This window comes from Schistocerca gregaria, chromosome 3 (assembly GCF_023897955.1).
Source record: "Schistocerca gregaria isolate iqSchGreg1 chromosome 3, iqSchGreg1.2, whole genome shotgun sequence".
NCBI classification, from domain to species: Eukaryota; Metazoa; Arthropoda; class Insecta; order Orthoptera; family Acrididae; genus Schistocerca; species Schistocerca gregaria.
Genome location: NC_064922.1, coordinates 541640949 through 541664610, shown reverse-complemented (window position 1 = coordinate 541664610; position 23662 = coordinate 541640949). Strand labels below are relative to the sequence as shown.

General features: G+C 42.5%; 1 protein-coding gene across 1 annotated transcript in view; it reads right to left on the bottom strand.

Annotated features, from left to right (window-relative positions):
* Window positions 1–292: 292 nt before the first annotated feature.
* Window positions 293–23662, bottom strand: part of LOC126354970 (mucin-5AC-like) — a 128254-nt gene continuing 104884 nt past the window's right edge. The window contains exon 2 of the mRNA XM_050005054.1: window positions 293–1846. Within this exon, the coding sequence (XP_049861011.1) occupies window positions 455–1846 (1392 nt within the window). The 3' untranslated portion in view covers window positions 293–454. The remainder of the gene's footprint in view (window positions 1847–23662) is intronic.

Genomic DNA, 23662 nt, shown 5'->3' with positions numbered 1-23662 from the left:
CTTAAATCTGTGCTTCCTCCTGCGACGTTATAGGATTCTACTGAAGTGATTATTTTCGTTGTAATTTGCCTCTTTTTTCCTAATATTTAAAAGAGTTAAATAATTAGAATTGCTGAACAATGTATCGCATTTCTCCGGGCATATATCTGAACTATTAAATCTGGGTAAAAGGCACTGTGAATAATGAGTACCTGAAACGGCCATTTATGATATATTCTCTGATTAGGTCTCAGCTCACGAAGACTTTTCTGTACCTCATTTAGGAACTGTTGTATGAAATAGTAGTAAGTACATTATTTCTTACTTTCTATAACACTCTTTATTTCGGAACAGAACTTATCATAATATGATGATTCGTACAATAATATTCTTAGTGTAAAGTATAATGCAAAAACGTGTATTTAGCTACACAAGAAGGAATCTTTTTAAAAATTATGTGTCACATACGAGCAACTCAACAGTTAATACTTGACGATGCGCTGCACTGGGTTGTGTTTTGATCATAAGCTGATGTGGGAGGGCACTGGTAATGTATCTGGTAGAATCCCCCAGATGATTTTGGTGAGCATAGGTAGTATGATTTGCAGTCTTCTGGATCAGCAAAACGTCCAGATTCTTCACAGGTAAACGGCTGTGAAGGTGATGTGACAATTGTCGACACTGTTGTGCTTGAATTGTCAAGCAATTGTGCAGGAGAACATGTAAAACTAACAGAACATTGTCGCGTGTTAGGATTATACAATGATGGTGGAGGACAAGAAAAGTGCATCGTGTAGAACCCACCTGAAGACTTGGGAGAGCAGAGATAATAAAGACTGCAGTTAGCAGGATCAGGAAACCGTCCAGTCTCTGAACAAACGAACGGTTCTGCAGTAGTAGTCGGTGGTATCGTCACTGTCGATGTAGGCAAAGCTGTTGTTGATGTTGAGGGAGGTGCTGTGGTTGTACAAGGTATATCTGCCCAGCATGGGTACTGACAGTCCATACTGCAGTATGTGTTTGCAGGACATGTGAAAGCATCCCCACTTGGTGGCTCTGAATCATAACATAACTGGACTTGTGAAGTGCTGAGACAGTAGAATCCAAAGTCATTACATGATGGAGTAATACATGTTGCGTTTTGAGAACATTTCTTAGTCACAGAATCAAACTGAGAACCATCTGGGCATGAAAACATTATGTATACAAAGTCTCCTGAAGATAGTGGTATGCAGAGGTAAAAATTGCTACAATTTCCGAGATCCTGAAACTCTCCTGCTGATTCACATGTAAATGGCGCTTCAGTAGGTGGGGCTTCTGTTGGAGCAGTTGATGTTGCCATAGCGGTTGTTGGCTGCCTGGTTGTTGCTGTTGTTGTTGTTAATTCTGTTGAACTGGTCTCTGTCGTCGTTGATGTCGGCATTGTTGCAGTTGGTAATTCCGTAGTGGTTGTTTCTGTTGTACTGGTTTCTTCTGTAGTTAGTTCCATGGTCATATCTGTCGTCGTTGATGTCGGCATTGCTGTAGTTGTTAATTCTGTCGTTGTTTCTGTTGTACTGGTTCCTTCTGTAGTTAGTTCTGTGGTAGTCTCAGTCGTCGTTGTTGTCGGTGCTGTTGTTAATTCCGTTGTGGTTGATGACGGTTCAGTTGTAGTCGTTTCAGTTGCTACCGGAACACAGTATGCCTCACTCTCTGCGCAGAAGGGTACACAGCCATCATAACAGTTCAAGGGGCTACATGACTGTATAAAATCAGAGACTACACTTCCATTCGAACAGTATGCGAATGCCGTTTCATTTACACAAATAATATCCACATTAGGGCCACAAGTTTGTCCTTCAGTTTGATGTAATATTGCATGGAACATCTGTAAATATACAAAACAGTGAAAGTAAGTAATTTTGTTCAGCAGCGGTAGTATTAAAAAACTATGTCATTGCATTCTGTAATGTAATAATACATATGAGTGCATACACACACACACACACATACACACACACACACACACACACACACACACACACACACACACACACACACACAAAAGCACTCACGCAGCAGAGAGAGAGAGAGAGAGAGAGAGAGAGAGAGAGAGAGAAAGAGAGAGAGAGAGAGGCCGCTGTAGTCGAGCTGTTGTAGGCGCCTCAGTCCGGATCGCGCTGCTGCTACGGTCGCAGGTTCGAATACTGCCTCGGGCATGGATGTGTGTGCTGCCCTTAGGTTAGTTAGGTTTAAGTACTTCTAAATCTAGGGGACTGATGACCTCAGATGTCGAGTCCCATAGTGCTTAGAGCCATTTGAACCATTTGAACTCCTCGCCGCATACATTTTCTACGGCCTTTCTGAAGCTACATGTACTTCTTTCTATATCTACGTAGATACTGTGTAAATCACAGTTAAGTGCCTGGGAGAGGGTACATCGAACCACCTTCACAATATGAATGGTAGGCTCCACGTGGTTCCCAAGTCGTGCAGCGACCGTAAACCATATATTTGGTAACCTTCACAATAATTCTCCATTATTCAACTGTCTAACGGCTCGGGGAAATAACGATCACCTAACGTTCCGTGCGAGCTCGGATTCCCCTTATTTTATTATAACGATCGTTTTTCCCTTTGAAGGTTGGCGTCAACAAAATATTTTCGCATTCGAAGAGAATATCCCGCCGCAACGAGAAACTCCGTTGTTTTAACAACGTCCGCCCCAAATAATGTATCATGTCCATCACATTCTCTCCCCTATTTCTCGATAGTACAAAACGTTCTGGCCCTCTTTGAACTTTCTCGATGTGCTTCGTTAATCCTATCTGATAAGGATGCCACACGGCGCAGCAGTACTCTAAAAGAGGACAGACAAGCATAGTGTAGGCTGTCTCCTTAGCAGGTCTTGTTGCGTCTTCTAAGTGATCTGCCAATAAAACGAAGTCTCCCATTGCCTTTCTTGAATACTGGTGTGACCTGTGGAACTTTCCAGTCTTTGCGTACGCATCTTCCGTCCAGCGAGCGGTTGAATGCGATTGTTAAGCATGGAGCTATTGCTTCAGCATACACTGAAAGGAACCTAACTGCTACACAGTCTGCGCCGGAAGACTTGCTTTCATTAAGTGACTGAAGTTGCTTCACTACTCCAAGGATGTCTATTTGATGAAGGAATTTAGGGAGGCTGTGTTTAGTAACTGCTTTAGCAGCACTGTCACCGATAGTATTCCCATTTCTATAGCGCAGAGAAGGCAATGATTATGTCTTTAATTTACATACGACCAGAATCACTTTGGATTTTTGAACAGGTTTCGAGACAAAGTTTCGTTGTGGAAACTATAATAAGTATCTCGCATAATATCGAAATTCAGTAAAAGATCACCGATCTTGAGGACTTTACGTTCTTTTAAATTTGGCATGCTTTTTTCTTGTCTCTGAAACAATATTCTCAACTGTTTTGTGCACCATAGGGGATTTGATCCGTCATTTGTTAATTTATTTTGTATAAATCTCTCAACTGCTGTTTGCTCGAGTTCAAGTCATGTCTGGTCTACACTTACAGTGTTGATTTGGAACGAGTAGAATTGTTTCTCAGAAAGACGTCAAGAGAATTTTTATCTGCTTTTTTGAATATTTTTTTTTGTTTACGTTTGGAGGATTTGGAAGTTACAGTACTCTGTCTCGCTATGACAATACTGTGTTCACTAATCCCTGCATACGTTTTTATGCTCGTCTTTAGCTCAGGATTATTTGTTCTTAAGAGGTCAAGTGTGATTTCACAACCATTTACTATTCGATGGGCTCATGAACTAGCTGCTCGAAATAATTTTCAGAGAATGCGTTTAGCACAATTTCGGATGATATTTTATGCGTACCTCCGAATTTAAATGTGTATTTTCGACAACATATCGTGGATAAACTGAAGTCACCACCGACTATAACTGTATAAGGCGGATATGGTTTTGAAATTAGACGCAAGTTTTCTTTGAAACTTTGAGGAGTTGTGTCATCTGAGTTGGGAGGTCGGTAAAAGAATCCAATTATTATTTTATTCTGGCTGCCATGAATGACCTCTGCCGATACCTACCTACCTCAATTTCGTTGCAAAATAAAACAAACACACCACCGCCAACTGTGTTTAGCCTATCCTTAGCGAACAACGTTGGGTCCTTCGCAAAATTTTTCTCTTTGTGATGTGTGGGAAGAGTCAGTTCAGTTAGACACCATTTTGAGCTTTTGCCATGGAAAATGACTCTTAGTTCTCAACGCAAATAAAATGTTAAAACTGTATCTTGAGGCCAGAGCACTTACGTGAATCCAGGATGCTGTCTTCACCGTCCCATGGTGAAAGCATAGCCTACTGCCATGGTTTGCCTAGTGCAAATCTAGTCAATATCAAGAAGGGATTCTCACGCGACTTCAGCATAGCACTGCTTACTTACGTTCTGTACGTAAGGAAACTTAAGTATCTCACGTATCTGAACCTGCTTTACAATTGTTTGTTTTTAACTGGAGAGAGAATCTACTGTTGTTGCTATGGCTGCAAAGAGAAATACATGAGTGAAAAAACAACTTCTTTCACATTTACGAACTACAGAAGCACGTGATTATCATTATCATACTAGTTAGATCGCGTTTATACTAAGCAAGCATATATCTGTTCATAGCTTTAACGTCAATCCAAATTTAGAGTGCAAATTGTTCAGAGCACTTCAAACTCTTGCCCTTTGTTGCAGATGTTTCAACAGTTTACCACTAGGATTTTAATACTCTCACCTGTGAGAGGCATTTCTTTAGAACTTACACTGATACTACAGCTGTCATTATCTGAACTGAGTGGAGAGTCGCCTAACCTAAAAAAACTGTTATGTGCACCCCACAAACTGTCAGCTACCTGAGTAGCAGCCTCTGTTGTGTAGTGCACACCTGACCCATTTAGGTTGACCCTCCAGTTCTCAACTCCATGGCGCATTCTAAGAAGCCGCAGCCTAGCTTGTCACAGAACCCTCGAAGTCTCTGGTTCGGTGCTTCCATTCGACTCAGGACCAAAGGGCCACAATCAGTTCTGGGGTCAATGCTGCAAATTGTGAACTCCGCTGAAAATCCATGCGCAAAGCTGGTCTTCTCAACCTTCTCAGCCAGTCGCTGCAGTGACTCAAGAATGCCCTCATGTCTGTAATAAGAGCTCTGTGTGTGACGGCTGGTGTTGCTTCTGGTGCTAATTGGAACTAAACTCGCATCGATTTAGTTATGCTGTGTACGTATGTTCCAGCATGCTACCCTCTAATGCTTAACACAGCAGAGAAAATGTGGAAATGTTAAAAGTCTCGCAGACAACATCAGTTGTTCTGTAAAACCGCCACGTCACTTCTGTCTCGCATGCGATTGTAACCAATATAAACTCAGTTTCAACAATCTTAAAACTTTTGCTGTACTATGCACAGCGGAAGAAGAGGTCTGACAGTTGAAGTGGCCTTGGCGCACATGCTTCGTGCGTCCTCGACGGCCAATCAGATTTTGTGTACGTTACCATGGTAACGCCCCAGTGTTGGTATAGTGCTAGGCGACCCTTGCTCTGTCAATAGTGCCACGTGCTTCGTTCAGGTTTGTGTGTGTACGAGTGCATTCCGCTAATTGTGTCAGTTTTTTGATGCATGTGTGGAAAATGTCTTCTAGTACTGCAGAGAAGAGGATTTTTGGAAAAGGAGCTACGCTGAAATCACAAGCTCATGAATTAGTATACAGATTATGTGTTTACTTTCAAAGGGAAATTGAGACTGGTGAGCCTCTGTAACCACTGAATAAAGTGACTGACAGGGTGGCAGTGAAGAGAGTCACAAACGATAAAGATACTGCCGATTCAGCTGGGACACCTGTTATTGTCACGCCTGGGAAATCAAAGAACAGATAGTGTCGTGAGACGGAAACAGGCAATTTTGACGAATGTGCTATCAGGCAACATATAGTGTACGAGGTCTGTTAGAAAAATTCCAGAACAATCTTAATTTCGCGCCAATGATGTATTAGAGCGAAGTGCGGTTGGCATCCCTCTACACTCCTGTGTTTAATGCGGAACTGCTGAAAGTTTCATTGTTGTATGTCTGTTACTTTATTGCTCAGTGCTCTATTGGGTAGAACATTGTGTCACACAGTTTGCGAATTTCGCACCTGCATTAAATTTTGCATGAAACTCAAGAAACATTCACACAGACACACTAAATGATGCAGGAAGCCTACGGTGATGAGTGCTTTAGTCGTACTCGGTGTTACGAATGGTTCACAACGGCTTAAAAACTGCCGGACGGATGCTAAAGACGACCTTGTTCAGGACGTCCTTCGGCGTCTACCGAAGTCTCATCTCAGGAACGTCAATCGAAGACTGACAGTCCGAGACGTTACAGAAGAATGTAAAATTTCAGTAGTGTAGTGTCGCGGAATAGTAAAGAGTTGGAAGCGTGGAATATTGTCAAAGTTTCATTGCCTATGCCGAGAGCCAGAGGCAGTACGTTAGCCAAGAGGTAGGAGGATTGTACATATATTGGAATGTCTGGTTACAAACGGAAGGCGAGAGAGAATTGCTTATCACGTGGGTCTGTGTTAGACGGAGACTTTTGTAGAGTGCAAGACAGAGGTATAGCGTTGGCTGTACTGCATTTCACAACTTCGCATAAGTCTGCCGCAACAACACGTAACTGTGTCGCAAGAACACCTAAGGGGCGAGTACGACTGATGAATCAGCAGCATAAGTGGAAGGAATGCGATCATTACAAACGAGCATGACGTCAGGACGTCGCTCGTGCTTCCTTTAAATACGCCAGTTTTGACAGCAACAGGGCACACGCAGTTAGACTTGCAGTTAGGTGTGTACTGGGTCGCTGCGTAGCGCTCAGCTCGATGATCGACATGTTAATCTTGATTAAGGAGATGTTGCAGCAAGGGCGGCCCATCCAGCAGCAGACCTGAGGGGACAGTCCTCTCTGCTGCCGCTGTCAATCATCAACCCAGGATTAGCAGACATCGCGGCAGACTCGCTCGCCGCCAATGCTGACCACATCAGTGAGCCGTCGTCGAGATCGTGCGGGGCCTAGGCCCTGTGCATCCGCCATCACAACCGGATGAGCCGACGACGCTGCAGCCCGTTCCGCCCGTCCACCGCGGACGAGCCACCAGAAGGAGCACGGAATAAGACGGGATGGGACAGAGTACACTCCGCACTACGAGAGCGCTTCTCGTGCCGACAGCGCCAGGACTCCAACCTGGAACCTCTTGCTGCCCGCCGCCGAGCCGGCCAACCAGCCGGACGCCGCCATCCACGCGCGGCCCAAGAAAGGACATTCCTCCGATACGTCACAGCACGCGGCGCTGCGCTAGCAAGACTGTGCGGCCCGGATCTGGTGTCATCGCTACGAGTCAGCGAGGACTCGGGAGAGGTCGCTGATATTGTACTCGGCAGGAATAAAGGTGTTATGAATTAATAATGTTTCTTTGGCGGTTCTGACGCGTCCTCAGTCATTTCCTAGCATCCTGACAACTGGAGAGGTCACCGCTCGGCCATCCAGTCCACCATAGGCGACCGGGATCACCGGGGCGTCTACAGTAGGACCATGTCTTGAAATCCTGACACAGCATCTTGGAATGCATCGCGTTGCGCCAAGCTCTTCACATGGCTCATAACTCAAAACCAGAAAGCCTTCCGTCTCGCAGTATGTGAAGAGGCTGTGGATTGCGGAAATGACAACGAGATGTCCCTTACAAGAATCATAACCGGTGATGAGTTGTGGGTCTATGGTCATGATGGTGAAACCAAGGTTAAATCTTCAGAATGGGTCAGGAAAAGTTCTCCAAGACCAAAAATACACTCCTGGAAATGGAAAAAAGAACACATTGACACCGGTGTGTCAGACCCACCACACCTGCCAGAGGGCTGTACAAGCAATGATCACACGCACGGCACAGCGGACACACCAGGAACCGCGGTGTTGGCCGTCGAATGGCGCTAGCTGCGCAGCATTTGTGCACCGCCGCCGTCAGTGTCAGCCAGTTTGCCGTGGCATACGGAGCTCCATCGCAGTCTTTAACACTGGTAGCATGCCGCGACAGCGTGGACGTGAACCGTATGTGCAGTTGACGGACTTTGAGCGAGGGCGTATAGTGGGCATGCGGGAGGCCGGGTGGACGTACCGCCGAATTGCTCAACACGTGGGGCGTGAGGTCTCCACAGTACATCGATGTTGTCGCCAGTGGTCGGCGGAAGGTGCACGTGCCCGTCGACCTGGGACCGGACCGCAGCGACGCACGGATGCACGCCAAGACCGTAGCATCCTACGCAGTGCCGTAGGGGACCGCACCGCCACTTCCCAGCAAATTAGGGACACTGTTGCTCCTGGGGTATCGGCGAGGACCATTCGCAACCGTCTCCATGAAGCTGGGCTACGGTCCCGCACACCGTTACGCCGTCTTCCGCTCACGCCCCAACATCGTGCAGCCCGCCTCCAGTGGTGTCGCGACAGGCGTGAATGGAGGGACGAATGGAGACGTGTCCGTATTCAGCGATGAGAGTCGCTTCTGCCTTGGTGCCAGAGATGGTCGTATGCGTGTTTGGTGCCGTGCAGGTGAGCGCCACAATCAGGACTGCATACGACCGAGGCACACAGGGCCAACACCCGGCTTCATGGTGTTGGGAGCGATCTCCTACACTGGCCGTACACCTCTGGTGATCGTCGAGGGGACACTGAATAGTGCACGGTACATCCAAACCGTCATCGAACCCATCGATCTACCATTCCTAGACCGGCAAGGGAACTTGCTGTTCCAACAGGACAATGCACGTCCGCATGTATCCCGTGCCACCCAACGTGCTCTAGAAGGTGTAAGTCAACTACCCTGGCCAGCAAGATCTCCGGATCTGTCCCCCATTGAGCATGTTTGGGACTGGATGAAGCGTCGTCTCACGCGGTCTGCACGTCCAGCACGAACGCTGGTCCAACTGAGGAGCCAGGTGGAAATGGCATGTCAAGCCGTTCCACAGGACTACATCCAGCATCTCTACGATCGTCTCCATGGGAGAATAGCAGCCTGCATTGCTGCGAAAGGTGGATATACACTGTACTAGTGCCGACATTGTGCATGCTCTGTTGCCTGTGTCTATGTGCCTGTGGTTCTGTCAGTGCGATCATGTGATGTATCTGACCCCAGGAATGTGTCAATGAAGTTTCCCCTTCCTGGGACAATGAATTCACGGTGTTCTCATTTCAATTTCCAGGAGTGTATCTCGCCGTGTCAGATCAAATGACAAAGCCATGCTGATAGTTGTCTTTAACTTTGAAGGATTAGTTCATCATGAATTCGTGCCACAGGGACAAACTGTTAATCAATGGTACTATCGGGACCTGTTGCGACGCCTGCGAGAAAACGTGAGAAGGAAACGGCCTGAAACGTGGCGAGACAATTCATGGCTCTTGCATCACGACAACGCACCTGCACATTCACCCCTGTTAATGTGTGACTATTGCACAAAAAACAAAATCACTGTACTGCTTCTGAAACGTCCCCTTAGAAAAATTTATGAATTACTGTGCTGATAAACCTCTTACATTATTTGATTTTCAAACAGCTGGGCAGAACTGAATGTACTCAGACATTTCGCTCTTTGCCTATTCTGATCAACACTAAGCTGAGACACAATATTTTTAGCGCAACGCAATCTGACTTTCAAAAATCCCTACAAAAGAATGGCCCTGACTGACAATAATCGATACCTTTCATCAATCACCTCACAAAAATCTTCGTTAATCGAATTACTGAAATACAGCGAGCACCAATACTGCCATCTAAATAAAAGATTCAGACTACTGAAGGCACTAACTACTGATAGGCATAGTTAGCAAATGAAAGATTTTGATAGAGAACAAACAATGTATTTACCTTAATAGTGTTCAAAAGTCATAATATATATAACAGTTCATGACATCCATTCTTTCAAATTTACTGTCTCTGATGGACACACGTCCAGATCATCCGCTCTCAAAACTCCACCATCTCTCTCCCCAAATCCACCACTGCTGGCTGCTCACCTCCAACAGCGCAACGCTAAGCGCTGTTAACATCCAGCTGCCCAACACTACAATAGCAAACAACAATGCAAACCAGCCACAGACTGCACACAGTATAGCCAGTGATTTTCATACAGAGCGCTACTTGGCGTTATCAATATAAAAACCTAAACAGCCTACTTACATAGCACCCGTACATTTATCCCTGTTAGAGTGTGACTATTGCACAAAAAACGAAATCACTGTGCTACTTCATCCTTCGTGCTTCCCAGACCTGGTCCCAGCGTTTTTTATTAATTTTTATTTCCAAAGTTGGAAACCTCGTTGAAAGGACAAAGATTTGCAATAGCTGACGAGATAAAAGAAAATCCGCGCGATCCAGCAAGAGGCGTGCCAAGACTGTTTCTGGAAGTGGAAACGAAGTTGGGAGCCGTGCATCAGTTGTGAAGGAGAGTATTTCGAAGGAGCCCATGCACAATAGGTAAAAGGTAAGCACAGAAAAATTTTGTGGACGAAGTTCCGGAATTTTTTGAATAGACCTCGTATGTGTGTACTACAACTGGAAATAGTACCTACCACTTAAAAAGTTGATGATATAACTGATAGACTGTGGTTTGTCACAGGCAGAACGACAAGTGTCTGCAATGTTTTAAACAAATGGCTTCCAGTGGAAAAAATTCTCAGGAAGAAAGGTACTAATGGAAAACGTAGACGTTGTGGAGCGGAGATGTCATTTCCTGCGCGAGTTGCTAGCAGCGAATTTAGAGAATATAATATGGATTGACAAAACATGAGTCAACTTGCGTTATTCACGCGCTGTCACGTGGATAGACAACATGCACCACAGAATGTTGTGTGTGGCAACTGGTAAGGGAGGACGACTAATTACTGATTAGTCCAGCTTCATTATCGGTTTTGTGCCCCTGCTATGATGATGTTTCAGTCAAAGAAGCTTTCAACTACCATGAGAAAATGAACGCAGATACATTTAAAGAATGGTTTGTTAATCGTTTGCTGCCAAATGTCAGTTCAGGTAGATTTTTTGTAAGGGACAATGCTCCATACTTATCTGTACAGTTAAATAAGGCACCAATGGCTGCTTCAGCGAGAGGCAAAATAGTCAGTTGCTGGATAGATGACAAAATAGGCTTTGAACAGAATATGTGACAAACAGAACCTCTGGAATTAGCGAAACGTTGCAAAGCATAATAGACGACGCAATATGGAACTGATACGTTAGCAGAAAACCACGGCCACGAAGTCATACGTCTTCCACAGTACCATTGCCATTACTCCATCGAACTTGTCTGGGCTAAAATAAAGCAGATGTCCAGGAGCGAAATAAACCTTTATGTTACGAGACACAGAGGGACAGGTAAATGAGGCTGTCATAATAATAACGTCAGAAAATTGGAAGAACGTCGCGAGGCATATGCGGAAAGAGATTACAATGTGGGCTGTAGAAGAAGGCATAAGAAAAGAAACCATAGAAAATACTGTAATTACCTTTTCAGATGAAGAGGACGGCAGTAGCGAAGATACTGAAGCCTGTGTGGTCGTGAAGAAAGGTATTCAGTCGGATGACGATGATCTTGGGGTTTCCATTCTCCCACACGAAAAATGAAGATAGCTTCTCCATTCGATATTTTACACTTAACATTTGTGCATGTTGCTTTACCTTGTTAGCATCGAAAAACTACTTGTGTGTGTTCGTGCATGTGTAAGGCAGACACGGCTGGCACATGGGAAAAAAAAATTGATTAAGGAACACGTCGCTCGGTAAAATGCTACCAACAATAATGCTGCAATGAAGTGTGCGCCATTGTTCGGCTCTGTATCCTGTGGCTACTAGTGGTTGTTTGGGGGGGGGGGAGGGGGGAGGGAAGGAGCGAGGGGGGGGGGGGGGGATTGGGCGAATAAGGCTCGTCACCCCACCCTGCCAGTCACAGCGCTGGCCCACTGCACTTCCACGTCGAATACTGGCAACGGCGCTGAAAGCTGTCGGAGCGCTAACCATTTTTTCATACATTTTCTGAGTTCACGAATAGCTCCTCTCCAGTGTGAGGATAATCTTAGCTTTTAGAAAATCTTTATCTTTAATAGCTACTATTTTTCGTCGTTTTGAAATTAACCTGCAAGTTACGTGGTATTAGTGGCTATCAAGTATGGGCTAAATTTGGGCTATAGCCAGATTTTGCACCATTTTATCAGTATAACTAACCTGTAACGTTTTCATTCTAGAACACCGAAAAGAAAGCCAAAATATATCCCACTAGGAAAAAGGAAGAAATAGAACAAAACAAATATGACAAAGGTTACTCATGCAGTCATAAATAAAACTATGTGGAAATTGACCATTGCTAAAAAAATTTATGTGCCACAATCGATACTACAGGCATTTAGCAAAGCTGAAGTTTCCCCTTAAATATTAACTTCACAGAATACTTATATTACATGGAGAAATGGAAAAGAGCTAGTGTCTTATCTGCTTCACATGGAAGAGCAATTTTATGGCTTCACAAGCTGTAACCAACATCGAATGGCTTACCAGTTATGGAAATGGGCTGGTCTAAAACATCCATTTGAGAAAGGAGGGGCAGGAAGAGCTTGGGTGGATCTATTTATGCAACATCATAAGAAATAAGTAAGAATTAATCGCTTTCATGATATAACGTGTAGGATACTGTAAGACTGTCACCATGATTCTCCAGTGTAAGTGGTTGTTGCTGAGCGGAAAATGCATATATACCTGTATTTGGCACATGATGATTAAAATTACATAAAGGGCCTGATACTAGCCCTGCATTGATTATGAAGTATATCACAGCTAATATCTTAGGATGCTGGTTCTCATGTAGTCAACCTCCTGATGTGATATTGCCTCATTGCCTCAGATGAATGTATGTTGCCTTTTTAATTAGATGCCAAATAAGGTGATTGAGGTTACCTAATTTTTTATTGATCGATGCATGGGTCATCTACTTTCTAGCTTTGCATATCATCATGAATTGGTTAATTACACTACGTGACTGCCCGAAAGTCAATTACTATATAATGGCAATATCTCTATATTTTCACATAGCAAACTGTATTTGTACTCCAATTTAGTAATTTTTTGTGATAATGATATTGTTAGTAAGGCACTCTTCACATAAGCAGTTATGACTATTGTTTATATCTTTCAAAGTTCTTACTTATGATTATGTGACTGTATACTTTTTGCTAATTTGATATGCCGTTATTGTATCACTTCTGAAGGATTACAATCCTAATTATACCACTGGATAGCTCCATAATGGCTCATACCTGTTATTATCGTTTCACCTGATTGTTACTATGATAATTTCCAATAACCTTTGCTAAAGATATGTCAGATATGGCGTTTATTATTTATTTTTTTATTGGAAAGTACTATTTTTGTAAAAAAAAACAAATTCTGTAGCTTGTGTTAGTACCTTTTAGCTGTGTATGTTAGCATCAATCAGATGTTTGCAGTATGGTATTTATCCCATTCTGAGAACTTTGTTATATTTTATTGTAAAGATGTTACAATTTTTGTCTTTTTGGCATCAAAGGATGTTATCATCATAGAATAAGTGTGTTGAAACCCTTATTTAATGTAATTTATATGTTTATTACTTTATTTTCTTGAAAATGTTTGGTTTGAATACAATTTTGGCTCAAGATGAATGATAACTGTTATCTTCACCCTGGCTACGAATGTAACATCTTCACAGTACTTGATCTTCGAACTGCTTGCTATGAGTTCTGGCCCTGCAATGCCAGTATGTCTCATGTTTGTTCTCTTCAGTTAACTGCACTTCACGAAGACATCACACTTGTTCTGTTCGAAATGAACTATACTTATAATTTTGAGCTGTAATATTATCTGTAGATTAAGTCAGCATTTGTGTGCCATGCATTTTATTAAAAAAAGTGATAGAAAATAATTTAACAAACGCTAACAAAAGTCGAAGCAGGACTTAATAGGTCATTCTTTTCCCACATAGCTTTAATTATCTGTGAGCTGCTGTGCTTTATGCAGTAAATGAGAAGTGATGGAAACAAACTGTACACTACTAAGAGAACAGTGTGACAACTGTTTGGCAATAAAAATATGGAATTGTTGTTTTCCTCTTACCAATACTTCACTGCAACACAAATAGGATCTTTAACAACACTTACTACGAAATATTACTGGTTGAACGTTACTAATGCTATATCACTGGACAAATAATTGCTCCAAGTACTGTACAATGGCATTACTTGTCGGCGTCTGCAGTAAGACTTCATGATTTCTGGTGAGCCGACTGATTACTGTTATACAATGGTTCGATCCGTATTTGATATTAACACTTCCACTTTAACAGCCAACAGAGGAAGGACCTAGCATGGTTCTAGATTGTCGTTCACTATCATTTAAATCACACCAAATGTAATCACTAAACCACCTTCAGCGAAAATCTAGCCTATGAAAACTTCAGTGAAAATCTAATTCTCATACTACGCCACTGACCCAATTTACAGTGTTTATCAATGTAAGCCCCTCCATGAATCATGGACCTTCCCATGGTGGAGTGGCTTGCATGCCTCAACCATACAGATAGTTGTACCATAGGTACAGCCACAACAGAGGGGTTGGGAGGCGAGCTAAACGTGAGCGTTGACAGATCTGGTCTTGCATCATCAGACAACATGGCCCTATTGTGTTGGTTCTACAAACGGCTGAAAGAAATTGGAAACTATAGCTTTAATTTTCCTGATGGCATACAGCTCCACTGTGTGGTTAAATGATGATGGCGTCCTCTAGGGATAAGATATATTTATTTCTTAGAAATGACAATGTGTAGAAGTTCACTATATAGGACATATGTGAAAGAGAATATTTAACTGAATGTGATGCAAAAACTGTGCTGGTTATGCTTAATAACACTTTAATTTCGTCACGAGCAATGTATATAATATTTTCACTGAACTTCCCTCACCACAGTGCCTATAATTTCGCTTGTATAAGCTTTATTGGGTTACACTCACTACTTACATATTGAAACATAGTAGCCCAGTTGCAATGTACAAATAATTATTCAGAAGAAAGCACCAAATTTGAAAGTGACTGGCTTCACAAAATAAAAACTTATCTTTGCTTAATGGCTTCCTGAGAACCTGTACACTGATTCACAACACATATGATAAAAAAATACTTAAGTATGTAGTTGCATCGGTGGGCAGTTAATTTTTCTGTGGTTACCTGCCATTTCCGTAACATTTTACTTTCTTGGTCCACTAGCATTTGTCACAAGGTCCTACATGTGAGTCCTCTCCATTTAATATGTATCAAATAGAAAGAAGAATAGGGCTTCACTTTCATCAACTGATGAGGTCATCAGAGACAAGATTTGAGAAGGATAGCACAGCAAATCGGCTTTGCCCTTTTCGAAGGAACCGTTTCGGTAATTACTGTAATCGATTTAGAAAACCACAAAAAACTAAGTCTGGATGGATGGCCGAGGATTTGAAGCGTCATCGTGTTGGATACGAGAAAGGTACTTTGCCCTACAACACCCCATTTTGTTGTAACTAGCAGAACGACAGATGGCACTTGAAATAATCAGTAAAAATTCCTGTTCAGTAACGAAAAGGAAATATCGTATACAGAAACTGCAAGTGGTTCTCTGCATATGACGTCTTCTTCGATTTTCAAAATGGCGATATTGACTTCTTTGCAGTAGTGGGCCCCATGCCATTGGTAAATAAGGTATGTAGTGAGTACTAACATAATGGAGAATTTCACAAAATTGTAGCTCGTGCACGTGCATGAAATCTTGAAACCTTAGTAACTATGTTCAGTAAAGCTGGCACTTCGTTTCGCAGCAAATACTAGAGACAAGCAATGAAGATAACACACTTGATCAATCTACTTTCGGTTACTACTTACTGAATAATATTCTGGATCAAATCAAGCACAAAAAAGGGAGCTTACTACGAAAAAAGATATCATCTTAAACCATAAATACACAGACTTACAAAAAAAATGAAGCATCCAAAAGACGCTATCAGATGTTGTGTAGCTTCGAACACTGATCTGTAAATGATTTAGAGTTGTAATTTTCTGTGACAGGCAGAGCGATCACCAGAATGTATTAGCATTGTTCATGTTTGGTGTTACGTAAGAAGCGAGAACAGCGTTATATGTTGAGTAATCATTCTGAAAAGCGCAAAGATGCCGTGAGACCACTTTCTCAGCATCTGACAGTGTTTGAAAGGGGCTTCACTGCAGGCCTCCAATAGGTTGGCTAGATGAATCGTGCACTACACAGATTTGTTGCGCATTCGTATGTGACAGTGGTTGAGCGTTGGACTACATGAAGTTCCACCGTGGGGGGGGGGGGGGGGGAGGGGGGCGGGGATCTGCGTATTATGCACCAAGCACGTCATAACCCATTTGCACCTGTGACTGTCATTCAAGAACAAGAAGCAGAGTGCACGCAACATACTTCATCCCTCACCATTAGTCCGAAACTAACAGAATCTGAACAAGGGAATTACCGTTTCATGTGTTGGTTCCTGTGAAAACTCCAAAAGGACAATACACGTCCATATACATGGCAATTGTCTCTATGAACTGTCTGCATGATGCTGAGAACCTCCGGTGGCCAGGGGGAGATCTAAAATCTAAATTATTGAGACTTCCATGGCGACTTGTTCACTATCTGCCTGATGGCATCTGTTTCAGGTTCCTTGGCCGACGTCTGTTCAATGATTTTTCTGACGTTTCACAGGCCCGAGTGGCTGGCATTACCCAAGCTTCACCCTCTATTTCCATCAGCAATGGAAGGTGAAGCTTTACTAATGCCATCCATTTAAGCTTGCGAAACGTCAGAAAATCATCAACAAACGCTGGGCAAAGAACACTAGACATAAGCCGAGGGGCAGTTTATCCCCAGATCTCTACATGGTAGAATATGTGTTGGACCAGCTCGGATGTCTATTCCAACCCAGTAACAGTATCCAGGACATCAAGGACCGCTTAAGAAAGTTACCCTTACCCACCGAACTAGTGCATGTATCCACACCAGAGGGATGCACAATTTTAACTCTATTTCATAACTGCTGAAATAACACTTATTCTGTATCATTAACCCCTTTCAGGTGCTTCACTTTTTATGTACGACAGTGTGTAGTATGAATGCCTTTTTAATATGGCATTCCCCACACCTTATACGCATTCAAGAACGATATGGCAGCTTATGTCACAAACTTAAATACACACCAACTCATTCATCAAAACCTATAGGGCTCCTTCCTATATGCCATTTTATGCCCTTAACTCCAGTACTGTGATTGCTGTTATCTAGCTAATTTTAAACCATTATCCTGTTACAACTTCATTACGAGTTTTACGCTATGAAGTCGTGACCGGATAAGGGTTCAAAATTTGCTATATAACCACATGCACAGTTCTGGAGTTAAGGCCCAACAACGGCAGCCAGTCAACGACGAGTTAACTTAGCTCAGGTAGTGCTTGTTATGCAATGGAGCGCAGTTATTGGTTAAATAAGTTCAAGGTAGTTTTAGGATTCCGTGCTGCAATCGGTAAAAGGAACCATTTTAGGATCACTTTGTTATCCGTCTGCCTGTGTGTTTGTCTGTCCAGATATTAAAAACCCATTTGCTCAGGACCTGGTAGACGTGTCAAGTTGAAATTTATGCCATATGCTAATGTCTATTGCCTTTGCGGTGTAAAAAAACTGAAACTTCTGCATCAGTGCAATAAAACGAGACGGCCATTTATGTCACATTAATACTCGAAAGCTCACTCATCAAAATCTTCCCGTTGACCTAGCATCATGAAATTTGGCAAAAAGGAAGGTTCCACAGTACAAACAAAAGGAGAATCCGAAAACTGTAAATCTGTAATTATGCTGTTGTTGTGGTCTTCAGTCCTGAGACTGGTTTGATGCAGCTCTCCATTCTACTCTATCCTGTGCAAGCTTCTTCATCTCCCAGTACCTTCTGCAGCCTACATCCTTCTGAATCTGCTTAGTGTATTCATCTCTTGGTCTCTCTCTACGACTTTTACCCTCCACGCTGCCCTCCAATACTAAAGTGGTGATCCCTCGATGTCTCAGAACATGTTCTACCAATTGATCCCTTCTTCTAGTCAAGTTGTGCCACAAGCTCCTCTTCTCCCCAATTCTATTCAATACCTCCTCATTAGTTATGTGATCTACCCATCTAATCTTCAGCATTCTTCTGTAGCACCATATTTCGAAAGCTTCTATTCTCTTCTTGTCTAAGTTATTTATCGTCCACGTTTCACTTCCACACATGGCTACACTCCATACAAATACTTTCAGAAACGACTTCCTGACATTTAAATATATACCCGATGTTAACAAATGTTTCTTCTCCAGAAACGCTTTTCTTGCCATTATCAGTCTACATTTTATATCCTCTGTACTTCGACCATCATCAGTTATTTTGCTCCCCAAATAGCAAAACTCCTTTACTACTTTAAGTGTCTCATTTCCTAATCTAATTCCCTCAGCATCATCCGACTTAATTCGACTACATTCCATTATCCTCGTTTTGCTTTTGTTGATGGTCATCTTATATCCTCCTTTCTAGACACTATCCATTCCGTTCAACTGCTCTTCCAAGTCCTTTGCTGTGTCTGACAGAATTACAATGTCATCGGCGAACCTCAAAGTTTTTATTTCTTCTCCATAGATGTTAATACCTAATCCGAATTCTTCTTTTGTTTTCTTTACTGCTTGCTCAATGTACAGATTGAATAACATCGGGGATAGGCTACAACCCTGTCTCACCCCTTCCCAACCACTGCTTCCCTTTCATACCCCTCGACTCTTATAACTGCCATCTACTTTCTGTACAAGTTGTAAATAGCCTTTCGCTCCCTGTATTTTACCCCTGCCACCATCAGAATTTGAAAGAGAGTATTCCAATCAACATTGTCAAAAGCTTTCTCTATGTCTACAAATGCTAGAAACGTCGGTTTGAATTTCCTTAATCTATCTTCTAAGATACGTCGTAGGGTCAGTATTGCCTCACGTGTTCCAACCTTTCTACGGAATCCAAACTAATCTTTCTCGAGGTCGGCTTCTACCAGTTTTTCCATTCGTCTGTAAAGAATTCGTGTTAGTATTTTGTAGCTATGGCTTATTAAACTGATAGTTCGGTAATTTTCACATGGTTCAAATGGCTCTGAGCACTATGGGGCTTAACATCTATGGTCATCAGTCTCCTAGAACTTAGAACTACTTAAACCTAACTAACCTAAGGACATCACACAACACCCAGCCATCACGAGGCAGAGAAAATCCCTGACTTCGCCGGGAATCGTACCCGGGAACCCGGGCGTGGGAAGCGAGAACGCTACCGCACGACCACGAGCTGTGGGCAATTTTCACATCTGTCTACACCTGCTTTCTTTGGGATTGGAATTATTATATTCTTCTTGAAGTCTGAGGGTATTTCGCCTGTATCATACATCTTGCTCACCAGATGGTAGAGTTTTGTCAGGACTGGCTTTCCCAAGGCTGTCAATAGTTCCAATGGCATGTTGGCTACTGCCGGGGCCTTGTTTCGACGCAGGTCTTTCAGTGCTCTGTCAAACTCTTCACGCAATATCATATCTCCTATTTCATCTTCATCTACATCGTCTTTTTTATTTCCATAATATTGTCGTCAAGTACATCGCCCTTGTATAGACCCTCTATATACTCCTTCCACCTTTCTGCTTCTCCTTCTTTGCTTAGAACTGGGTTTCCATCAAAGCTCTTGATATTCTTGCAAGTGGTTCTCCTTCCTCCAAAGGTCTCTTTAATTTTCCTGTATTTAGTATCTATCTTACCCCTAGTGACATAAGCCTCTACATCCTTACATTTGTTCTCTAGCCATCCCTGCTTAGCCATTTTGCTCTTCCTGTCGATATCATTTTTGAGACGTTTGTATTCCTTTTTGCTTGCTTCATTTACTGCATTTTTATATTTTCTCCTTTCATCAGTTAAATTCAATATTTCTTCTGTTACCCAAGGGTTTCTACTAGCCCTCGTCTTTTTATCTATTTGATGCTCTGCTGCCTTCACTATTTCATCCCTCAAAGCTGCCCATTCTTCTTCTACTGCATTTCGTTCCCCCATTCCTGTCAATTGTTCCCTTATGCTCTCCCTGAAACTCTGTACAACCTTTGGTTCTTTCAGTTTATCCAGGCCCCCTTCTCCTTAAATTCCAAAATTATAAATGATTAATGGAAAATCTCATGTAAAGATGTGAAAGAAACACACAAAATTGACAAACATGCCTCCATCATTGCTACCCTCCTTGTTTTCCTTTCCCTGTTGCTTCATAACCTGGGTTGTGAGTAACTGAATCTACTTTCCGTTCTTCCCTTTCTTTCCCCTCTCTCCACCCTGATGAAGGAACATTTATTCCGAAAGCTAGGAACTTAAATTTTCGGTTGTTTTTTGTGTATCTATCGGCTGTACTGAGCTGAGGTAAGTACTAGCCAGCCCCTCAATTCCCAAATTATGTCATACGAAATTTTTTCCCATTGTTTATCTGTCTGTCTGTCCGTCCGCTTGTTAAGATCTCTTTTTCTCGGGAGCGGGTAGACACATCACGTTGAAATTTTTCTCTCGTATCGAGGTCTACGGTTCCTACGCGATGTAAACTGACGCTTCTAAGTCAACGAATTGAACGATATGGCTGCTAAAGTCACAAATTTTAATAAGCACCAGCCCATTCACCAAAACCTATAGGGCTCTTTCCGTTGGCCTAGAATTATGAAGTTTGGCAAAAAGGAAGGTTTCACAGTGTAATCAAAGGCAAAAGCCGAAAATTGTAAAACTGTAACTATACCGCATGAAAATAATAGTTATTTTATCATTTGTTATCCGACGTCAAACTTCAAACTTAAACAGTCAGTAGTTCTGCATTCAGACTGACTGTGTCACAATGGTGAACGTCAAATATCAGGCAAGGAATGATTTCATTGCTCATACGACGTGTTTCGGGAATTTATCCATCATCAGATATCCACGAGCGATTACTGCACTGCGAATGTTTGTTTCGCATACAACTTGAAACACCATATCTACGTGCAGTAATTGCTCCTGGTATCTGATGGATAAATTCCTAAATACATCATATGAACAGTAAGGTCATTCCTTGCCTGAAGTCTGACTTTTACCTGTGCGATACAGTCAGCCTGAATGGAGAACTACTGATTGTTGTAATAATGGCCTCCTACCTCCTGAATGACTTTATGTCACATTTATATTATTGCAATTAAAACGTTCTTGAAAATCTTGGAATCCCTGGCACAGATCTCTTGCCAGTATCAATATCGACAACAGAAAAATGTGGTCGAGATTCTCGGTATCCGGAATGGATGAAATGCCTATATATATATAGAGTTAAGTTTGTACAATACCATATGTGCACAAGTCTTACTCGCATCTAGGAGAATTGTTTTTAAGTTTAAGAGCCTAAGAAAGGCATTCATTAGGTTCGTAACCACAGCTAAAATCACTAGATGTGATTTTCCTGGGACGTTTACTCGTCAAGGTTCAACTATCGTATCAATTGCACTAGGAATAGTTCAAAATCATTAATTTGTTAGAGTAATAAGCTGTACTACAGCACTGGAGTAGAGTAGCCGACCATATGGTACTATGAAGTGCAAATTTTGGTTCAAATGGCTCTGAGCACTATGGTAGTTAACTTCTGAGGTCATCAGTCCCCTAGAACTTAGAACTACTTAAACCTAACTAACCTAAGGACATGATACACATCCACGCTCGAGACAAGGATTCGAACCTGCGACCGTAGCGGTCGCGCGGTTCTAGACTGTAGCGCCTAGAACCCCTTGGCCACTCCGGCCGGCTTGAAAATTTTGTTTATGAAACATAAAGACCACGTGTTTTTATTTTTAGTAATGGACGTCAATATCAAAAGGATAACGAATGGCAAGGAACAGAAGTAACTACATTTGAAGCTTGGCTAAAGTTGGTAAAAGATTGTCCCCCAAACTACGATTGTGGGACAGCGCAGATGTTGTAGTGCTCATCTAGATTGTGAACAGCCAGTGAAATGCGACGAGGACTGCTAACCAAGATTACTCCTACATTTGAAAGACAGTCACTGCTTACAACGTGTGAACAGACCATCGAGAGTATTATGTACAATAATAATAATCCCCTACGTTTGGCTGTTCATTCGCAGCATGTCGTGACTTCCTAGATAGTTCTTGTGTTCAGATTTAATAGTACAAATTAAATTACTGAGACTGAAACGAGCTGCAATGATATTTGCTTTAATTGTTATCACTTGCATTCGGCACTTCTTTCGGAATACACATACGTCCCAGTTCCGTTAGGACTTTGACTATGAAAAATAACTTATGAATTAATTCATTAAATTACGGTATTTATTCTAAACAGCCTACCACGGAATCAGTATACACCTGAAACCGTTTTAAACGTTTTGAAGCAATCACTGTAATCCTTTTTAGGAAATGCATTTAGCAGTGAAGTGCAATTTTCTTGGGTGCCCTTAACGCGTCATAGCTGTGTCCCTTTATTGCTAACTTCAGTTTGAAGGACGATCAGAAGTTGGCTGGGGCCAAATCTGGCAAATATGGCGGGTGGCCTACGACTGCGATCTGTTTGCTGGCCAAAACCTCAAGCACGATCTTCATTTTATGGGCTAGGGTGTTGTCATAGAGGAGAGACTAGAAACCTGCCTCTCGGCATTTGGGCCAAATTCGATGAATTCTTGCCCACAAGCACAAAACTTAACACAAAGCTGGACTTTGCCGAGCTGCTCCACAGCCATTTTCCGACGAGTGTCAGACACATCCTGTTGCATTCGTGGCCAGGACACCTGCTGTAGCTTAAACCTTCTAGACGGCTGTTGTTGAAACTTCGAGAATCCTAATGTCACAACTTGCCAAGAAATAGTGTTGCAGTTTAAAATTTCACGCAAGTAGATTTAACAGAACTGGGACGCTGTGTATGGCGCATGCTTTTCTGACAGAAATCGCTGGTGGCGTACAGCAGACAAGTTTATCACAGCTAATACACGGTGTCACTCTTAAGAGTCGTCAGGCGCATTTTCTCTGGCTTTTCCGCAGATATTTGCAATTGTGTGTCTGTTATATGTAGTTAGAATTAGCCCAAACAAATACAGCTCATAACATCTTTTATGCGACGCCCATTGTCGAAGGAAAGCGTCGTTTTCCTTTCCGTTACAAGCAAAATGAATTTTAAACCGTAATTTTACGTGCCCTTATGGCCCCAAATTAGAATAGTGTGATATCCGTTTTAGCCACATTAATTAACAGGAACAATGAAACATGAAGAATAAGAAGTACCCCAGGAGCGACTTAGCAACACTGCTCCTGCGTGGTGATAGCAGTAAGCATGGGCCAAGCCAGTGTTCTCCCTGCTGGAGTACTGGTTACTTTTTGTGTCTGACCGTCCCTGTTGATGCATTTTGATAAAATACGTACAGCACTAGACTAATCTGGCACTTCTCTATCTAATCAGAACGTAAAATTCTGCTTCAAAGATTTTTTTGTGTAAATGGAATGAAACCAACGCTTCTCTACGACAGTAGGCGTGCCATAA